The following is a 19,130-nucleotide window of genomic DNA, read 5'->3' on the forward strand; positions in this document are numbered from 1 at the left end:
TGCTGCTTCACCTACTCTTCATGGGAACGAGTAGATGCTCTATGTCTACAATCCTTTTTGGTCCTTACTGACAAAAGGGGGAGAAGCATATGAGTTTGATAGTCTTCAAGCGGGTCCATATGGGCGGGTGCTTTATATTTTGCTTCGTGTTTACAACTCTCGTTTTGACACATTTGGTTCTTTGAGTTGTAACACTTAAACTCAATGGTTGTCTACTACTTATTTGCCACTTTGTGATGCGATGATAAATTCTGCATGTGCGACGATAAATTCCGCACTTAGATCATTTTGCAGACGTCCATTTTCCATTATGCATGTCATTATCTTCACATACCTTCACATGCATAATGAATTGTCATCATAAGTTGAAGAGGATCTCCACAAGTACAACCTGCCATGTACATCTGCATTCCAAAAGCAAATTACTTATATGCACATCTTCAGGGGGAGCCCTTGCAACTTATGAAGACAATTCCTTATCCTTTACAATTTCACATATTATATTCCCTGTTGAAAACTTCAACTAGTTTGTCATCAATCACCAAAAAGGGGGAGATTGTAAGTGCATCTAGTGCCACCCCTAGTTGGTTTTGGAGTATTGACAACAAACCTAGTTGAGGGACTAATGTGTTTGTGAGAATTGCAGGATAACACAGGTAGAAGTCCCTCATTGATTCGGTTTTCCAACCAGAGATGACCCCTAAAATTGTATGAAGACATTGATGTCAAAGGTGGTATGTGAAGATACTCACATTGAAGACTATGACAAGAGAAGACATCGCATGAAGCCTATGGAGCTCGAAGACTTAGATCTTTCGTAGTTCTTTTTCTTCTTTATTGAGTCATAGGAACCACCGTACTGTTAAGTGGGGTCCAAGTGAACCAGTCAGTATGACTGAAGTGATGCTTAACCAAAACCTATGTCTTCGAGTGAAGACTATGAGAGCGAAACTTGTCCAGAGTCAGACAAGTTAGCTTTGCTTGTAGCCCAAGTAAAGCTGCCGCATGAGTTTGAAATCTGACCGTTGGAACATGTGTCAGTTCCTTAGTGACCCAGGGTCATTTCAGACAAATCAGGTCGGGTTGCCTAGTGGCTATAAATAGCCCACCACCCTACAACCATAAACGGTTGGCTGCTCAGAGTTAGAGTACGGCTTTTGTCGTTTGAGAGCAACCCACCTCGAAGCCTTTGAGAGAGAATTCCTTGCAAGGATAAAGCCCTAACCACCCAGAGCCTAAGAGTGTTAGGCATCACTTAAGTATTCTTGTCTGTGTGATCTGAAGACTTATTACACTTGAGGACTGTGAATCCTCTAGCCGGTTAGGCGTCGCGTTCTGAGCATCCAAGAGACATTGTGGATTGCCGGTGAACGAAGTCTGTGAAGGTTTGGGAGTCTACCTTGAAGACTTACCTGAGTGATTGGGCGAGGTCTGTGTGACCTTAGCTCAAGGGGAATACGGTGAGGAGTGGGTGTCCTGAGCTGCGTGTTCAGGACTGGGTGTCCGGGACTGTGTGTCCTCAGGTTTAAATACCTATCCGCCCTAACCAGACGTACAGTTGTCACAACAACTGGAACTGGTCCAACAAATCATTGTCTTCAACGAGTCACTGGTTTCATCCTTCCCTTCCCTTTACTTACTATTGGTCCTTGTGAAGTTATTGTATGATTCCACTATCTTTTGTCTTCACTAAGTGACTGCGTGTTCTGTTTGGCTTCATAATATCTTCCTACCTAATCCTTACTACATTGCTGCTATTAGTCATTGTGCTTTCACTCCATTGAATACTTGACTATGGCTTGCTTAGTGTAGTCTACCTTCCGCTGCATGGTAATAGGTTTATTTCTATCGTTTGTCTTCATAACTTCCACATTTTGAAGACTTTCATAAAAATCGCCTATTCACCCCCCCTCTAGTCGATATAACGCACTTTCAACATGAGACATGGCTACTACCTCAAACGAAGACATTGTGCATACTCAGGTATCAAGGAGTTGGCCATGAAGAAGCCAAGGAGCAAGGAGAATCAGAAGAGGAAGATGGATGTGAAGACGGAGAAGAAGGGGAGCTGGAGAAGAAGTCCCAACCACCGGACGACCGACTGGGACCGGACGTCCAGAGCCTGAAGCTCCAGTCAAACCCTAGCGAGCGGACGCCCGGCCCGGACCGAACGACCGGTGCCCCTGCACCCGAGCCAAACGAGCGGACGACCAGCGCCAGCGGACGTCCAGCGACCGGACGACTGGCCCCCTCCGGAAATCCGCTACACCAGCATCCGAGCCAGAACGAGCGGACGACCGGCAGCCATCGAACGTCCGACCGCCCATGAGACACCGGACGACCGGTCCCCAGCGGACGTCTAAAACCTGGATGTGTCCAGTTGCGGGATGAGGCCCATGTACCCCTTCACTTTGCCCCCCATTTGCACTAAGACTATAAATAGACCTCTCCCTCCTCCTAGCTAGGGTAGCAAAGGATTAGCTCATATGTCATGTGAGAGCTTTTCTCATCCACTTGGTTACCTTCTCCTCAGAGATTGCGCCTCCGACGGAGAAGATCCCCCAAACAGATTCAAGACCCCTTTATGGGAAGAACCTCAAGACCTCCTCACGGAAAAGACCGGCTACCTTTGTATCATCCCTAGTTGGCCGTGTACCATGTGATCTCTAATGTACTCGAGGATCTAGCACATGTGTGACTATTTCTTGTTGGTTTCGTGTTTCTCTTGTGTTTCCCCCGTGTTTTCCCTCGTTCCCCTCCTCGTGTTCTTCATGTTCTTCACGGGATCCGCTCCTTTCGTGAAAGATCGGCCGATTAGGATTCCTACCCTACATCAGATATGTTGGAGACGTAGGGTTGTGGCCAAGGACTCATCGGGACAAGTCATTGTTGCGAGGGCAGGTAGACAAGAACATTCCCAAGATGCCTTCAGCGCGGAAGTTCAAGCGATGGCTAGAGCAGTTGCTCTTGCAGCTGACATTGGCGCTGTCCGGGTTGCTTTCGAGACCGACTCCCAGCTGCAGGCGGAGGCGCTGGATATACGGAAGAACGACTCGTCGCCATATGCAGTCGTCATTGAAGATATCAAATTCCAGTTGAAACTTTGGTTTGCAAGGCATAGGGTGAGTGTGTGTAGTTGTAATGAAAATGCAGTGGCGCATGAGCTTGGCGAGATTGGGCATACGTGTTTACCGGGTGTATGTATGGACTGGGAGACCAATGTACCGCCCTTAGTGCCTGCCTGTGCTTTGGATGATATGCCCAAGCACCATTAAGTTATAAAGCGTTGCTTTGCCTAAAAAGACTAAAGATTCGAAGAAGAAATACGAGGCTATAAGTAATCATGCATACAATTTAATGATACGTGACTGCACTAATTAACAGGTTCAATTTAAACTAACCAAATCATCTACCGTGGGGCCCGCGTGTCTGTGGGTCATTAGCCCTAAGCTAATCCCTGACATAAGGGACCCACCTAGCAGTGACCCATGCGATGGTTCAAATGGTGGCGCACTGACGGCGACCACCAGTGACGGTGGCGACGCACGGGATTCACCATCCGGTGACCAAAACAAGTGCAGGATGGACCATTCGAACATGGGCTCAAAGCCACATCCATTGGTGGCATTGGGCGAAGCTGGGACGGTTAGAATCAATGGCAACAACGACGGCAGGCGACAGCCGGAGCATTGGATGGATGGATCCAACGCCACGGGGCGCGTTGGCTTCCTAGGAGCCCAGAAGCATGGCGCGGTGCTCGGACGTGAGCCACGTGGGTATTGTCTACGGTGGCGAGGTCAACAGCAGTGACGGGTCTCGGCAACCATGGCGTCAGTAGCTACGGGCGGCGATTCAAAGTGCTGGGAGAGGGTGTCGGAATCGGGGCTTCGTGGACCCAAACAAGGTTCAAACTCTGGGGCGTGTGCGAAGATCTAACTTAGCTCCTGTCTCAAGCTCATTGCGTCATGGCTTGGCCTCGTCGAGTTCGTGTGAGCGGGAAAATAGGTGAACATAGAGATTTACCTAGGTACGGGCCACCTTGCAGTGTAAAACCCTACTCCTGCTTTGTGTTGGATTGGCCCCACGAGGAGGTTGAGGATGAAATAGTAAAGTGGATGAGCTGCCTCGAGAGAGCTCAATGGTTGAAGGGTTTCTCCTCCTCTCTACGGTGGAGACTAGCCTATATTTATACTAGGCCCCGGTTCTCTTCCCTTATAACTTAGGCGGGAAGGAATACCACAGTGGCCAATTTTGAAGGGAGACAACAGTACATCTTATCCTGACAAACGGTGTTCTTCGCCTGCAAAGCTTCTGGTCGTGACGCAGTGGTAGGCTTGACGATGACATCCATCCTGCCGAGCTCGTGGTCTTGGTCTTGTTGCACCGGAATGGAAACCTTTGGGGGATCCCTTGGGAACCCGCATACGTCCTTGCCTCCTTAGCACGAAAGAGGAAACTGCCCTGGACTGCGCCCTGCTGGCGCCCGCCTGGCCTTGGTTGTCATGGCCCACGTCATCGCGTGCCTCACGAGGCGGGAGGCTTGCATAGAGATCTCCGCTCCTTGGGAGGCAGGCTCGGGGAGCCGCTCCTCGGGAGGTCTTGGTGTTGTTCGCCTCGCGAGGCCGGGCACCCTCGCGAGGGTCTTGCTCTTGGGGTCTTGTAGCTGGGCCGTACCGGGCCGTCGATGAAGCCACGCGCTGGGCCGCAGGCAGGCAGGTCTGGGTACCCCCGATCCCAGAACGCCGACAGAGGGGTTTCGACAGAGAGATCACGAGGAAGGCACAAGGAGGCCCAATGAGTAACTAGGAACAGCAGGGGACGCCGAATTCGAGGAAGACCGCCGACGACCGAAGGTTGAAGACGACCTCGGTTCGGTCGAAGTAGAGGCGCCTAGCTCCAACGGGTGGCACTAGAAGACGAAGAGAGCAATGTTGAAGCTCATGGGCATGTCGGCGAGGCTCGGGAGGCTCGGGGGGCTACGCAGGTGGCGGAATCATGGCAACATGTGGTTCGACCTTGCGCGGGGAAGAAGAAAACGAGAGGGGGAAGGGGATCTGGAGGCTAGGGTTTAGTCTCGGAGCACCGGTGGCATCCTTATCCACCGCGAGGAGACAACAAATGGCTGACGCGTGGAAATCCTAGCAATGGACGCAGTGCTCGCGCCCAACACGCCTCGGATGAGTAGTAGGAGGAAGACGATGTGGCAGTGGGCTGGTCTACTCCTATGCGCATTAAAGCCCACAGGCACAGTAGGTTTTAGTATTTTCCTTTATCTTTTTCTGTTTAATGTTTTGCTCTCTATTTTCTATTTTATTTTAATACTATATGGGTTTTGTTAAATGTGAGACTTGTCACAAAAATACTTTGCAATATTATAGGGTTGTCCGCAAAGTTTGGGATCGTCTTAAATTCATTTAAATTATATTCACATTTAAATGGGGTGGTTAAAGGATATCGTTCCACTAAAATAATTGACAGGGATAATTTGGGCATCCAAATGTAGTTGATATTATTTTTACCAATGCTTTGGGATTTTATGACATATCGTAAACATTTTTGTTTCACCGTTTGAAGAAGTAATAATTTGGCTTGCAATTTAAATTGGAATTTGACTTTGATTTTTATCAAGTGGCAATTAAGCTTAGCAAAATAAGATGACATGGTATCATTAGCAAGGGATCACTGTAGCATGATTATTGGGGTGTTACACCTACAAGGCCCAAAGGAACTCCACGGAGAAACCATCCGGACTCGGCGCTCTACATGTGGGCATGGCTTTAACCGCACACCAAATCTCGTCCTCGGAGAAGGGTTGATCAAGTACGTGAAGATTGAAGTGTGAGGATGGATATATTCCAGGGCAAGGGTGAAAGCACGCTCCTCGGAGGAACCAACGATGGACGAGAAGTGGTCGAAAGCCATGTCAGCAAGAACATCAGGTTCATGAACTGTGTTATCTACAAACTTGAGAGAGAACATGAGGTTCATCTGCCTGCGGTACGCAACGCGGACACGAAGGAATGTAGCACTCATGTTACCGTGCTTGAGCTAGGAAAAGCAGGTGTGTTGCCTTGAGATGGAGCAATCCAGGGACTTAAATCCAAGATATGAAGCCTTCACGCGTCAGTGCAGCCAGGTTTTGAAGGAGGACAAAGGGCGGAGATCCTGTGCAACATTGAGTCAAGTGATGAGCTCACGTGACCAAAAGTTGTAGCACAGTGTTGCCAATGGATTTGGCACTCCACTGCTGTAGGCTGCGAGCCATGGCCTTCATTCGTGCCACAATGCGTTAGAATGGTTCGGTGTCGTGATCAACGGAGTTCCACGCCTCAGAAATCACAAGGTGGAAGCCATCTAGTTTGGGCCAAAAGCACGCGAAAAGACACTGTCTAGCTCCCGGCAAAGGTGCGGAACAATCAAGAAGAAGGGGGTGATGGTCGGATACAACGGAAGGGACACCGCAAAAGGCAATGCGGGTACTCGGAGCTCCTAGAAGAAGAGTAAAGTAAGCAGTCCTTGCAGACCAACATTGGGTTGTCACGTTCACTGGACTAGGTGTATCGCCACCCATGCATGTACATATCACGCAATCCCTCATTCGCAAGGAATCGGCGAAAGCGGATCATGATGTGATGGTTGAGGTTAGGGTTATTCTTGTCTTCCATCGAGAGGATCATATTGAAGTCTCCCCCGATAAGCCAAGGTCTAGTCGGGAAAGCACAAATATCATGGAGATCCGCGAGGTACGCAATCTTGTCATTGACCCCAAATTATGTCATATACATTTAGTTAAAATGTCAATGCTTTCCAAATTGAACCAAATATTTAGAAGAAAATATCAACAACTATAATATTGGGGAAAACTTTATTTTTCACTCTAGCTTTTGCCTACTTTGCTTATGCCACTCTAGAATTTGACATGTCACTTTTGCCACTCTTAGTTTCTGACAATCTTCACAAATGCCATTCCGTGGCAAAACCAATAAGTTTTCATTTCACTTTTGTCACTCTTAGATATTGACAATGTATCACAATTGCCACTCTAAAATTATTGCTTTTGCCACATAATGGCAATAGTGATGTATTGTCAAAAACTAAGAGTGACAAAAGTAAAATGTCAGATTCTAGAGTGGCATAAACAAAGTGATCAAAAGCTAGAGTGGCAAAAACAAAGTTTTCCCATAATATTGAATAAGTACATCGTAAAAATATATCTAATTGTGAATAAATTTATATTTAGTTGATACTTTTTTAACTTCATACTAGCCTTTTATATTTAGGGAAACAATTTATATTTAGCAGATTTAAAAATATATCAAATCGGTTAAAATATAAAAAAAATACTATATTGCAAAAACAAAAATACTATATTGCAAAAGTATTGTCGTAAGAGTTTGATGAAGGTCATCTAAAAAAAGAGTTTGATGAAGGGATAATAAATCGAGACGGAGTTGTACTGGTGGTACACAAATACAGTACACGGCCGACTAGCTAGCTGTCCCACTAGGGCCCAATAATAACTCTGGCACTCGAGTTCTTTTGTGCCTTTCCCTGGCACTCGAGTTCATTACAAGTACGTATACGTAGCGATCTCCACACCACCAATATTCCAAAGTTCAAACCAAACACGAGAGGCAAAAAGCAAAGCAAACCACCTATATTAACGTACACGCACGTACACATTTCCGACCCACCAATCGATCGAGCTCTCGTCGTGTCGCGTCGAAGATCAACGATCGCCGTCGTCCCGACCTCATGGCCACCTCCGGCCACATCGTCGTCGACGTCGGCACCGATGAAGATGCTTCGGCGGGTCAGCCGCCCATCGCGCCAGTGCCGTACCGTCTGTCCTTCACTGACCTGTCGTACACCGTCAGGACGCGCGGCGGCAGGCTGGCGAGCCTGCTGTCCCGCGCCAGGGCGTCCACGGATTCGCCATCACCGTCAACCACCAGGGCGCTGCTGAACGGCATCTCCGGCGAGGCCCGGGAAGGGGAGCTCTTCGCTGTGATGGGCGCCAGCGGGTCCGGCAAGTCCACCCTCGTCGACTCGCTCGCCGGCCGGATCGAGCGGGAGAGCCTCCGCGGCACCGTCACGCTCAACGACGAGGCCCTCCACGGCCGCCGCCTCCGCGCCATCTCCGCCTACGTAATGCAGGACGATCTGCTGTACCCGATGCTCACGGTGCGGGAGACGCTGATGTACGCCGCTGAGTTCCGCCTCTCCCGCGCGCTCTCCCCGGCCAGGAAGCGCGAACGCGTCGACGCGCTCATCGACCAGCTCGGCCTCGCCAGCGCCGCCGACACCGTCATCGGCGACGAGGGGCACCGTGGGGTCTCTGGAGGCGAGAGGCGCCGTGTCTCCATCGGCACGGACATCATCCACGACCCGATCCTGCTGTTCCTCGACGAGCCCACCTCCGGGCTCGACTCGGCGAGTGCGTTCATGGTGGTGCAGGTGCTCCTCGACATCGCGCGGAGCGGCAGCGTCGTCGTGATGACCATCCACCAGCCCAGCGCGCGGATCCTCGGCATCCTTGGCCGTCTACTGCTCCTCTCCCGCGGCCGCACCGTCTATGCCGGCACGCCTGCCGGCCTCATACCCTTCTTCCATGAGTTTGGCAAGCCCATCCCGGAGAACGAGAACCCGGCCGAGTTCGCGCTGGACACCATCAGAGAACTCGAGCGCCAGCCTGATGGCGCTGCGCTGCTCGCCGACTTCAACGCCAGGTGGCAAGCAGACCACAGGATCATCGAGACTGTCAACACGATGCCGCTAGAGGTGGCCATATCCGAGAGCGTCTGTCGTGGGAAGCTGGTGGCCGGGACTGTCACAGGGACGGCGTCGTCGGTGCCGACGTACGCGAACCCGCTGACCGTGGAGGTGTGGGTGCTGATCAAGCGCTCCTTCATCAACACGCGCCGCATGCCGGAGCTCTTCGGCATGCGCCTGGGCACCATCATGCTGACGGGGCTCATCCTGGCGACCATCTTCCTGCGCCTCGACGACACGCCCAAGGGCGTCCAGGAGCGGCTGGGCTTCTTCGCCATGGGAATGTCCACCATGTTCTACGTCTGCGCCGACGCGCTGCCGGTGTTCGTCCAGGAGCGACACATCTACCTCCGCGAGACGGCGCACAACTCGTACCGCCGCTTGTCGTACGTGCTCGCCAACTCCGTCGTGTCCTTCCCGCCGCTGGTCATCCTGTCCCTGGCGTTCGCGGTGACCACGTTCTTCGCCGTGGGCCTCGCCGGCGGGGGCGCGTCGTTCGCCTTCTTTGCGCTGATCATTCTCGCGTCGCTGTGGGCGGGCAGCGGGTTCGTGACGTTCCTGTCGGCGGTGGTACCGCACGTGATGGTGGGCTACACGGTGGTGGTGGCCATCCTCGCCTACTTCCTCCTCTTCTCCGGCTTCTTCATCAACCGGGACAGGATTCCCAACTACTGGATATGGTTCCACTACATTTCGCTCGTCAAGTATCCCTACCAGGCTGTGTTGCAGAACGAGTTCGGCGACGCGAGCCGGTGCTTCGCGCGCGGGGTACAGATGTTCGAGGGGACACCCATCGCCGGCATGACGGAGGCCGTGAAGTTGAAGGTGCTCGGCGCGATCAGTGCGACTCTCGGCACAAACATGACGGCCGCCACGTGCGTCGTCACCGGCGCCGACGTGCTAAGGCAGCAGGCCGTCACGGACCTAGGGAAGTGGATGTGCCTCCTGGTCACGGCGGCATTCGGCTTCTTCTTCCGTGCTCTCTTCTACGTCGTCTTGCTCGTTGGGAGCAAGAACAAGCGCAAGTAGACCGCCATCGAGAAATCATTAAATTTGCTCTGTTTCTTCTCAAATACAAAATATCTATAGTATAGGAACCATACGTAATTGATTTATGTGTTGATTTATATATTCGAGTTGTTCGATCTCTAGGTGCTTTTCAGCCTTTGCATAGTGGATTGTCCGAATGAGACAGAGACCTGACCTGTGTCCCAAGTCCTACCAACTTATTTTCAGACACCCAACTCAATTCCTTTTGAATAAAATATACTATGACCTTCACTTACTCTTTCTTTTCATCATTCGCTGTTTTTTTAACTTCTGTTTTCATATTACTCAGCTGCTACAATGTCTCAACTATCCTTGTAATAATTTCCAAACTACCTCCTCTCCTTTGTTCTGGAGCAGTTGGTGCAACCTTCGATCTTTTGCTAGTGGAACACAATCTCTCGCCTTGAAACCATGTCGTCAAATTAGGCACACCCAACTTCCAGAATTTTAACACGAATTATGCATCTCCCTGAAACTAGATTCACAAGTCTTGGCAATCAAATCCAAAATATTACTACTCCCCCCGATCCATTTTACTTGTACTTTTTAAGCACTGACCGTAGAACAATTGTTCTACGGTATTTTCACTAATTAAATATATGTACAATTGCATGTCTTACAAAGAAAAAAATCCATATTACTTGTTGCTGACCGAAGAGTATTCGTCACATGACATAGATGATAAGGAACTCTATAATTGTCTTCTGCGACCATAGCTACCTTGTACACGATATGTACACACATGTAACATGTCTGTGGACACTGGAAACATATTTGAAGAGCCCAAAGAGTAGAAGAAGATTAAACTCCTCCTGTGTATTGCAAATCTGAAGCTCTTGCGTTGTATTATGATTTTTTTTTTCAATCGAGGATGACTACAATAGAATCTGTGTTTGAGGTGAAAAAAGAGAAAGACAATCTATGTCATTCGATTAGAGACTGAATGGCACAAATTTTGGTGGTGGGTATGTTGCCGCTTAATGTACATTTTACGACTCCCCCTCCCACCCAGCGTTAGATAGAAAGAAATACCTTTCTATACTACATAGGGAAATGAAAGTAAATGAAATGATCATCGATTTTGATACATAGGGAAACCCGGATATAAATTTTGTATCATTAAATTGAAGTCACTATTAAGTTTACCTATTTGATCTAGTATGCCATACAAAGCTTTTGTTGCATGGTAGCCACGTAACCAGTGCTGGAGTTGATGCATGTCTCGAAAGTACTCATTCCATTCATGAATATAAGATGTTTTGAATATTTGAATGAGAAAAGTATATTTTTCGTCCCTCAACTCTTGGTGAAGTTTAGATTTGGTCCCTCAACTTTGAAATCGGACAACTTGCAACCTCAACTGCTGAAACCAAACAAAGATCATCTCTGGTCTCGATTTTGACCGGTTTTGGTGCTAACTCACCCCGGTTTTGACAGGTGCTGACTCAAATCCGCGTAATTTTTTCATATCCGTAAACTTTTTGGAATTCACATACTATTTTCAAATCTATATAATTTTGTCAAGGTCGCGTATTTTTTTAAGTAAGCATACCTTTTCAAATCCATGAACTATATTTGAATTTTAGTACTTTTTTCAAATCCATATTTTTTCAAATTTGCATATTTTTTTCAAATCGGCGTGTTTTTCCAAGTTCGTATAATTTTATCAAATCCAAGTATTTTTTTTCAAATCTATGAAGTATTTTTGAAATTCGCATACTTGTTTCAAATCCGCATACTTTTTAAAGTTAGTGTACTTTTTTCAAACCGTGTTCCTTTTCCAATCCATGAACTTTGTTTGAAATTCACACATTTGTTTCAAGTTGACATAATTTTCAAATCCACATATTTTTTCTATTTTGTGTAAAAGAAGTCCAAATCCATGTACATTTCAAGTTCGCATAAAATTTTCAAATTCCTGAACTCTTTCTAAAAAATGCACGCGGATATGAAAAAGTACGGCAATTTTTAAAAAATACATGAATTTGAAAAAACTAAATGAACTTTAAAAACTACGCGGATTCGAAAAAAGTACGTGAACTTGAAAAAGGTATGCGGTTGAGAAAAGTACATAGATTTTAAAAAGTTCACGTATTTGAAAAAGTACGTGAATTTGAGTCGGCACGCTCAAAGCCGGGGTGGGACAGCACCAAAACCGGTCAAAACAGTGACCTGGGATGAATCTTTTCCGGTCTCAGTAGTTAAGGATGTAAATTGTCCAGTTTTGAAGTTGAGGGACCAAATCTAGCCTCCGTCAAGAATTGAGGGACGAAAAATATATTTTTCTCTATTTTAATATGGACTACATACAGACTGAATAAGTGAATAAACACACTAAAACGTGTCTATATACATCTGATTTTGGAAAAACTATATACCTTATATTTGTGAACGTTGGGAGTACATGATATTAGTATGGTAGTCATATGTAGATTTGTTTGCAAAGGATACAAATCGGACAGACACATAGCACATATTTTACTCAATTTCGTTACCCCGCAATGTGAGTAATAACTCTACTTTGCTTATATGGACCTATCTCAGATGATCTTATAATGAAGGAACATAATGTTGGAAATATGCCACAGAGGCAATGACAAAGTATTATTTTGTTTTCATGTTCATGATTAATGTTTATATTTCTGTGCTATAATTGTGATGCTCCTTGAATATGAGATTTAGAGAAAACATTTGCATATGTGGAAACATAAACACCAAGTAATTCTCTAGTCTCGCCTCTATTACTAGCTCATATATTGCATGATGATCATGTTTTACTGATCATAGGGCATTGTTAAAGTAACAAGGACAACGCCGACAACAATGAGAGCACATTACTAGCAGTACAATGGTGTTAAACAAAACCAACTAAATGATATACTATGAGATCACACCGTCACTTCTTTTTTTTGAAAACCCCCATATATTAATTTGGTAAATTAAGATTATTACAATCGTTCATTACAAAAGTAGTTACACATGGTTAGCATATCAACGGTTAGCATATACGCACATACTTAGACCATGAGAATGTTGTGTACCTTCCTGCTGAATGGTTACTTTGGGTTTGTCAAACGTTACCCGTAACTGCATAATTATAACAACAACTTTCGGGTACATTGGCAAAGTATACTCGCTCCATCCATATATATAGGGCCTTATGCATTTTTCGAGGTTGCCTTTGACTGTTGATAAGATCAATAGTATATGAGATATATAATGTAAAAATTATATCATTGGAAGCTCCTTTCACGTATGAATTCGAGGGTATGCTTTATGTAACTTCATGTCATATATTATTGCTCTACATGTGGTCAAAGTTAGCCTCGAAAAACATATTAGGCCCTATATAGATGGACAGAGGGAGTACATGTCTAGGGACTCGATAGTTCAAGACTGGGATTTTTCTCCTCCGAGGATGGAGAAATACTACGGGGCCACTCGGTATTATGGTATCCATCATTGTTCGGTTAGACACGGCGTAATATGATCACAGGGATAGCAGAATATGAAAACGAGAAAAGATAACAACATCGGTAATGATGATAACTTGGTTTTATGATCAAGTTGTGGATTCACAAGAATACCGACAAAAGTCTCGCCTTGGGTTTTGTTATGTATAGCGAAGCCAAGGGAATTATGTGCGCAAACAAAAGGTTCACTCGACAAATATATGCATATGTATGCAGGCTTTTCAATATGGGTGTCCAAATCCCGCTATTGATTATTGACCAGAAGGTGTTCCGGTCATGTTTGCATATTAAATCTGCAAGGTCACATGATTAAGGCTCACCGGTCCCATTTTTAGAATTTTCTAGAACCTTTCGGAAAGTTGCGGAAGGCGCTAGAGAGTTGCTCCCGGCCCAAGTGGGGGGGGGGTAGTCACATGGGCCTTGGACGCCCCAAATGGGGCACACCCGCAGGTCCTAGGGGGCATGGCAAGGGGGGTGGCAAAGTTTTGGGGGGCGCACCATCCTTGGTGGGCCGACCCTAGGGGAGGGAGCCCCTCCTCCAAGTCTTAGCCCTCCCACTACGCCTATAAATATAGAGAAGGGGCTACCCTCCTATCCCACACAGAATGGTTGGATGCCCCCCCTCTCTCTCTCTGTGTGTGTGTGTGTGTGTGTAACTTCTCACCACCAGAAGGCTAGTCCATTTCCTTATCCTTCGGTTGCCCTTTGTCCTAGACTCCATACGTGTGGATATCGTAGAGGGGTTGTACCTTTGATCCTAGATCATGAGAAATTCTCGCGGCTGGGAGGTTTAATCTAACTGTGGGAATCCACACATCTTCACCAACCTCTTCTTCCCACTGAGTTTGTTGGTAATGATCTAATCTACCTTGTTGCATCTTCATAGTTGGTCCTAGCTTTTGATCGTTGGCATGAATTTTTTTATTTTGTACTATGTTTCGCAACAGTTGTATCAATGCGATACTGTGAGTAGATGCAGGTACGATCTAGGGCACATAGTGATGTGCGTGCATTGCAAAAATAATAACTGTGCGGGTAATAGATTGGATCTTTTACTTGATGTTCTTGTTGGTTCCCTTCAATTGAATTTTTTTTTATCTTGATGGCATCGTGAGACTTTGTTATAGAGGTATGGTGTTTCTTTGATGCTGCATTTGAGTATGTTGATTGTCAGACCAACGTCACGGATCGATCTCTTTGGGTTTCATTTTAGTCAAGAAATATCAATTTTTGCGAAGAGAATGACTTGTAGATCTAATCCATCAGGGTCACACATTTAACGAAGTTTAATATGGGCCTCCAGAGTTTCATCAAGATCTTGTTTCATGAAAGTTAAACTAGTAACTTGAAGCAAACATGCTTGATGGTTACGTAAGTAGCTACTTGTTTGCAATGAAAACTGTAGGAACCACGATAAAATTGCAAAAATGATTAGAGGCGTCTAACTTGTTTCATGGACATCCTAGCAACCGAAATCGTAGCAACTTGAATTATTAAGATTGTGTGATATTAGCTCTGTTGCGTTTGCGCAAGAATTAGTGTCACGGGAGCGTCTTATGTAGACGTCGTGACCCAAGGAAAGTGGAAACTTGTTGTAAATCGTAAACGTCAAGCCTAGTTGCGTTGCCATTCACAATTGTCGATGGCATAATGTGTTGAGAAGGACACACTGACACATGTGTAAGAACTAAATCTCAGCCATTCTAGGACTCTGTCAGTGACCACGACTAACTAAAGATATGCGGATTTTGGAAGCAACGAAAAAATGATTTTCAACTATCAAAGATGAAAGAAGATAGTGACAATCTACATCGACCTTGTTCGCGGAGGAACTCTATTAGGAATACTGATGGTGGGGTTGTTGATAGTAAGTTAAATCACTAGAGGCCCGATGTTGTGGAGATTGTATTTGGACCCTTCCGGGAAATAAGTATGAGCCAGTGAATCCAATTAGAGCGCCACCACCTAAGGGCATCACAATATTATATCAAACACACATACTTGATAATAATCTCAAGTCCACAATATTTGAAATTTGGTTCGAAAGTTAAATTCAAACATAATTAAGGGTCCAAATCATTGTAAATAGAACACAGTACAAAGTTTATTGCCTATGAATCGTGCACAAGTGCTTAACTACATAATCACGAAGTTGTTCATGACTGGCGCGGTTTTCAACCTATCAATGCATTTCAAGAAATTTTTGCAATCATTGTTCATCCCTCTGTGGCTGAACCGGTGGTATGTAAACTTTGTTCCCCTCATTCTCATAGCAATAGTTAGGCGGTTGTTCCCTCTCATCCTCCATTGTCATGTTATGCAATATCACACACGTGGGCATGATCTGCCACAAGTCCTTTTGTTTCCAGAACTATCCAGGACCATGAACAATCACAAAGCGAGCTTGGAGAACCCCAAATGCCCCCTCAACATCCTTTCAACATGCATCTTATTACCTAGCAAAATGAATATTCTTGTTACCTTGAGGGTTTGATATTGTCTTCGCAATTGTTCTCCATGCAAGATAAATGCCATCAGCAAGAAGTAGCCCATGTTGTATTGACGCCTAGATTTCAAAATTCACTAGAGGTACCTCTCCAATATAAAGCCTTGCAAACAGATGAGATCTTTGCAACACATTTATATCATTTTTAGATCCTATCAATCCAAAATGTGAATGTCAAATCCATAGGTCATTTGATGCCATAACTTCTAGAGTTGTAGTTGCATCTGTACCTTTTCCTTTGAATTATCCATGCGATGTTGTACAACAATTGTTACACTTTCAATGCATGCATTCGATGCTTCCAAGAATACCGGAAAAGCCTGATGCACCCATCTCAAGAATTCTTGTAGTGTCCTCTTCAGTTTGGAGCTCAGATATATTCTTCACCAAATTTCTCAATGACAGACTTCACAAATTTGTTCAAACTCTTGATGCAAGTACGCTATACCATTCCAATCCAATCATTAATAGAATGAATTGGACAACCATATGCAAGCATTCACATGGCCGGTGAAATCTTTTTCAAACTACTATGACCTTGTTGACCAACTGGATTTCTTCTTTGTGTAAAGTACGTGCAATGATCTTCCACAACATGAGCAATGCGCAGGAACAAACACGATATTCAGATTCTCACCAAAATAGTCATTCATTAGCTTGTCATGACCGGTTTTCCTGTTCCAATGAAATGCAAGATGATCAGACATTGAACCTCCCCACATCAGCTTCTTATTTTCCATCGTGTCTGCAGAGAAAGCAATCAACATTTCAAGTTCATCGACCTCATACTAACACGAGTCCTCAACAAAATATTGAACAAGAGTGTTCATCTACAATGAAAACAATAACAAACAATATGAGCACACACATTTTTGAACAAAAATTTGTTGAAACATAAAATTGAATCAAGAAAATCTTCAGATACCTTTGCGGCGAAATTGTGTGGAGGTGCATACGAGCGGCGGTGGCAGTTCTTGGACAGCTGGACGGTGCAACCACATGGGGAGGTGGGACGGCATGACCGAAAGGCATGCGATGATGGTCGGTGTGATGAGGCGGGGCGACGCGGTAAGGCGTGGCCGCAACACTATGGTGTTGCAACGGCAGCTCGACATGGTGGCGGCGTGATACGTCTCCAACGTATCTATAATTTTTGATTGTTCCATTCTATTATATTATCTGTTTGGGATGTTTATGGGCTTTATTATACACTTTTATATTATTTTTGGGACTAACTTATTAACTGGAGGCCCAGCCCAAATTGCTGTTTTCTTGCCTATTTCAGTGTTTCGAAGAAAAGGAATATCAAACGGAGTCCAAACGGAATGAAACCTTTGGGAGAGTTATTTTTGGAACGGAAGCAATCCAGGAGACTTGGAGTAGACGTCAGGGAAGCTTCGAGGTGGCCACGAGGCAGGGAGGCGCGCCTGCCCCCCTGGGCACGCCCCCCACCCTCGTGGGCCCCTCGTGGCTCCCCTAACCGACTTCTTTCGCCTATATATGTCCATATACCCTAAAAACATCGGAGAGCAGAATAGATCGGGAGTTCCGCCGCCAGAAGCCTCCGCAGCCACCAAAAACCAATCTAGACCCGTTCCGGCACCCTGCCGGAGGGGGGAATCCCTCTCTGGTGGCCATCTTCATCATCCCGGCGCTCTCCATGACGAGGAGGGAGTAGTCCACCCTCGGGGCTGAGGGTATGTACCAGTAGCTATGTGTTTGATCTCTCTCTCTCTCTCTCTCTCTCGTGTTCTTGAGGTGATACGATCTTGATGTATCGCGAGCTTTGCTATTATAGTTGGATCTTATGATGTTTCTCCCCCTCTACTCTCTTGTAATGTATTGAGTTTTCCCTTTGAAGTTATCTTATAGGATTGAGTCTTTAAGGATTTGAGAACACTTTGATGTATGTCTTGCATGTGCTTATTTGTGGTGACAATGGGATATTCATGTGATCCACTTGATGTATGTTTTGGTGATCAGCTTGCGAGTTCCGTGACCTCGTGAACTTATGCATAGGTGTTGGCACACGTTTTCGTCTTGACTCTCCGGTAGAAACTTTGGGACACTCTTTGAAGTTCTTTGTGTTGGTTGAATAGATGAGTATGAGATTGTGTGATGCATATCGTATAACCATACCCACGGATACTTGAGGTGACATTGGAGTATCTAGGTGACATTAGGGTTTTCGTTGATTTGTGTCTTAAGGTGTTATTCTAGTACGAACTCTAGGACAGATTGAACGAAAAGAATAGCTTCGTGTTATTTTACTACAGACTCTCGAATAGATCGATCAGAACGGATAACTTTGAGGTGGCTTCATACCCTACCATAATCTCTTTGTTTGTTCTCCGCTATTAGTGACTTTGGAGTGACTCTCTGTTGCATGTTGAGGGATAGTTATGTGATCTAATTATGTTATTATTGTTGAGAGGACTTACACTAGTGAAAGTATGAACCTTAGGCCTTGTTTCCTAGCATTTCAATACCGTTTGTGCTCACTTTTATCATTAGTTACCTTGCTGTTTTTATATTTTCAGATTACAAAAACCTTTATCTACCTCCCATATTGCACTTGTATCACCATCTCTTCGCCGAACTAGTGCACCTATACAATTTACCATTGTATTGGGTGTGTTGGGGACACAAGAGACTCTTTGTTATTTGGTTGCAGGGTTGCTTGATAGAGACCATCTTCATCCTACGCCTCCCATGGATTGATAAACCTTAGGTCATCCACTTGAGGGAAATTTGCTACTGTCATACAAACCTCTGCACTTGGAGGCCCAACAACGTCTACAAGAAGAAGGTTGTGTAGTAGACATCACGGCGCGAGGGAGTGGGGGTTGTGCGAGGGTATTCTCCCGTGAAATTTCAAGCGGTTTCCAGCCCGCCAAATTATACGGGAAGGGTCATCTTCCCGTAAACATGATGGAAGTTTGGAGAAATAGACATGATCCCTTTAAAAAACTAGGTTTACGAGAGCTATTGGAGAGCTATTTTTTGGCTCAACTCCCGTTTAACGATAGTTTTTTCTTTCTTTTTTGATAGGAGAGCTATTAGAGATGCTATGAGGGGTATAGTTACCATACAAATAATTAGGAATCCATCTGGGATACACTCTAAATAGACCGAAGTGGTGAACATCAACTCTATCAAGACTTTTCCCCTGAATTTTATGCATAGGCATAGGGATTACGCTTATTGTTTGAATATGGTAGATCACGTCGAGTTCTTCCAACTTTCCGACTACCCTCTCATTGTAATTGATCTCTGTACTCTTTCGTAATATATAATAGAAAAAAGAAGGCATGAAGCACCCCCTCCCC

The 19,130-nt window shown here is 45.6% G+C and overlaps 1 protein-coding gene across 1 annotated transcript; it reads left to right on the plus strand.

The window, feature by feature from the left end:
- Positions 1 to 7,577: 7,577 nt before the first annotated feature.
- LOC123106656 (ABC transporter G family member 5-like) lies at positions 7,578 to 9,923 on the plus strand. Its single transcript, XM_044528756.1, has one exon. It carries the CDS (start codon positions 7,756 to 7,758, stop codon positions 9,799 to 9,801), a length of 2,046 nt encoding a protein of 681 aa, XP_044384691.1. The 5' UTR covers positions 7,578 to 7,755; the 3' UTR covers positions 9,802 to 9,923.
- Positions 9,924 to 19,130: the final 9,207 nt, after the last annotated feature.

This window comes from Triticum aestivum, chromosome 5A (genome assembly GCF_018294505.1).
Source record: "Triticum aestivum cultivar Chinese Spring chromosome 5A, IWGSC CS RefSeq v2.1, whole genome shotgun sequence".
In the NCBI taxonomy this organism is placed as follows: domain Eukaryota; kingdom Viridiplantae; phylum Streptophyta; class Magnoliopsida; order Poales; family Poaceae; genus Triticum; species Triticum aestivum.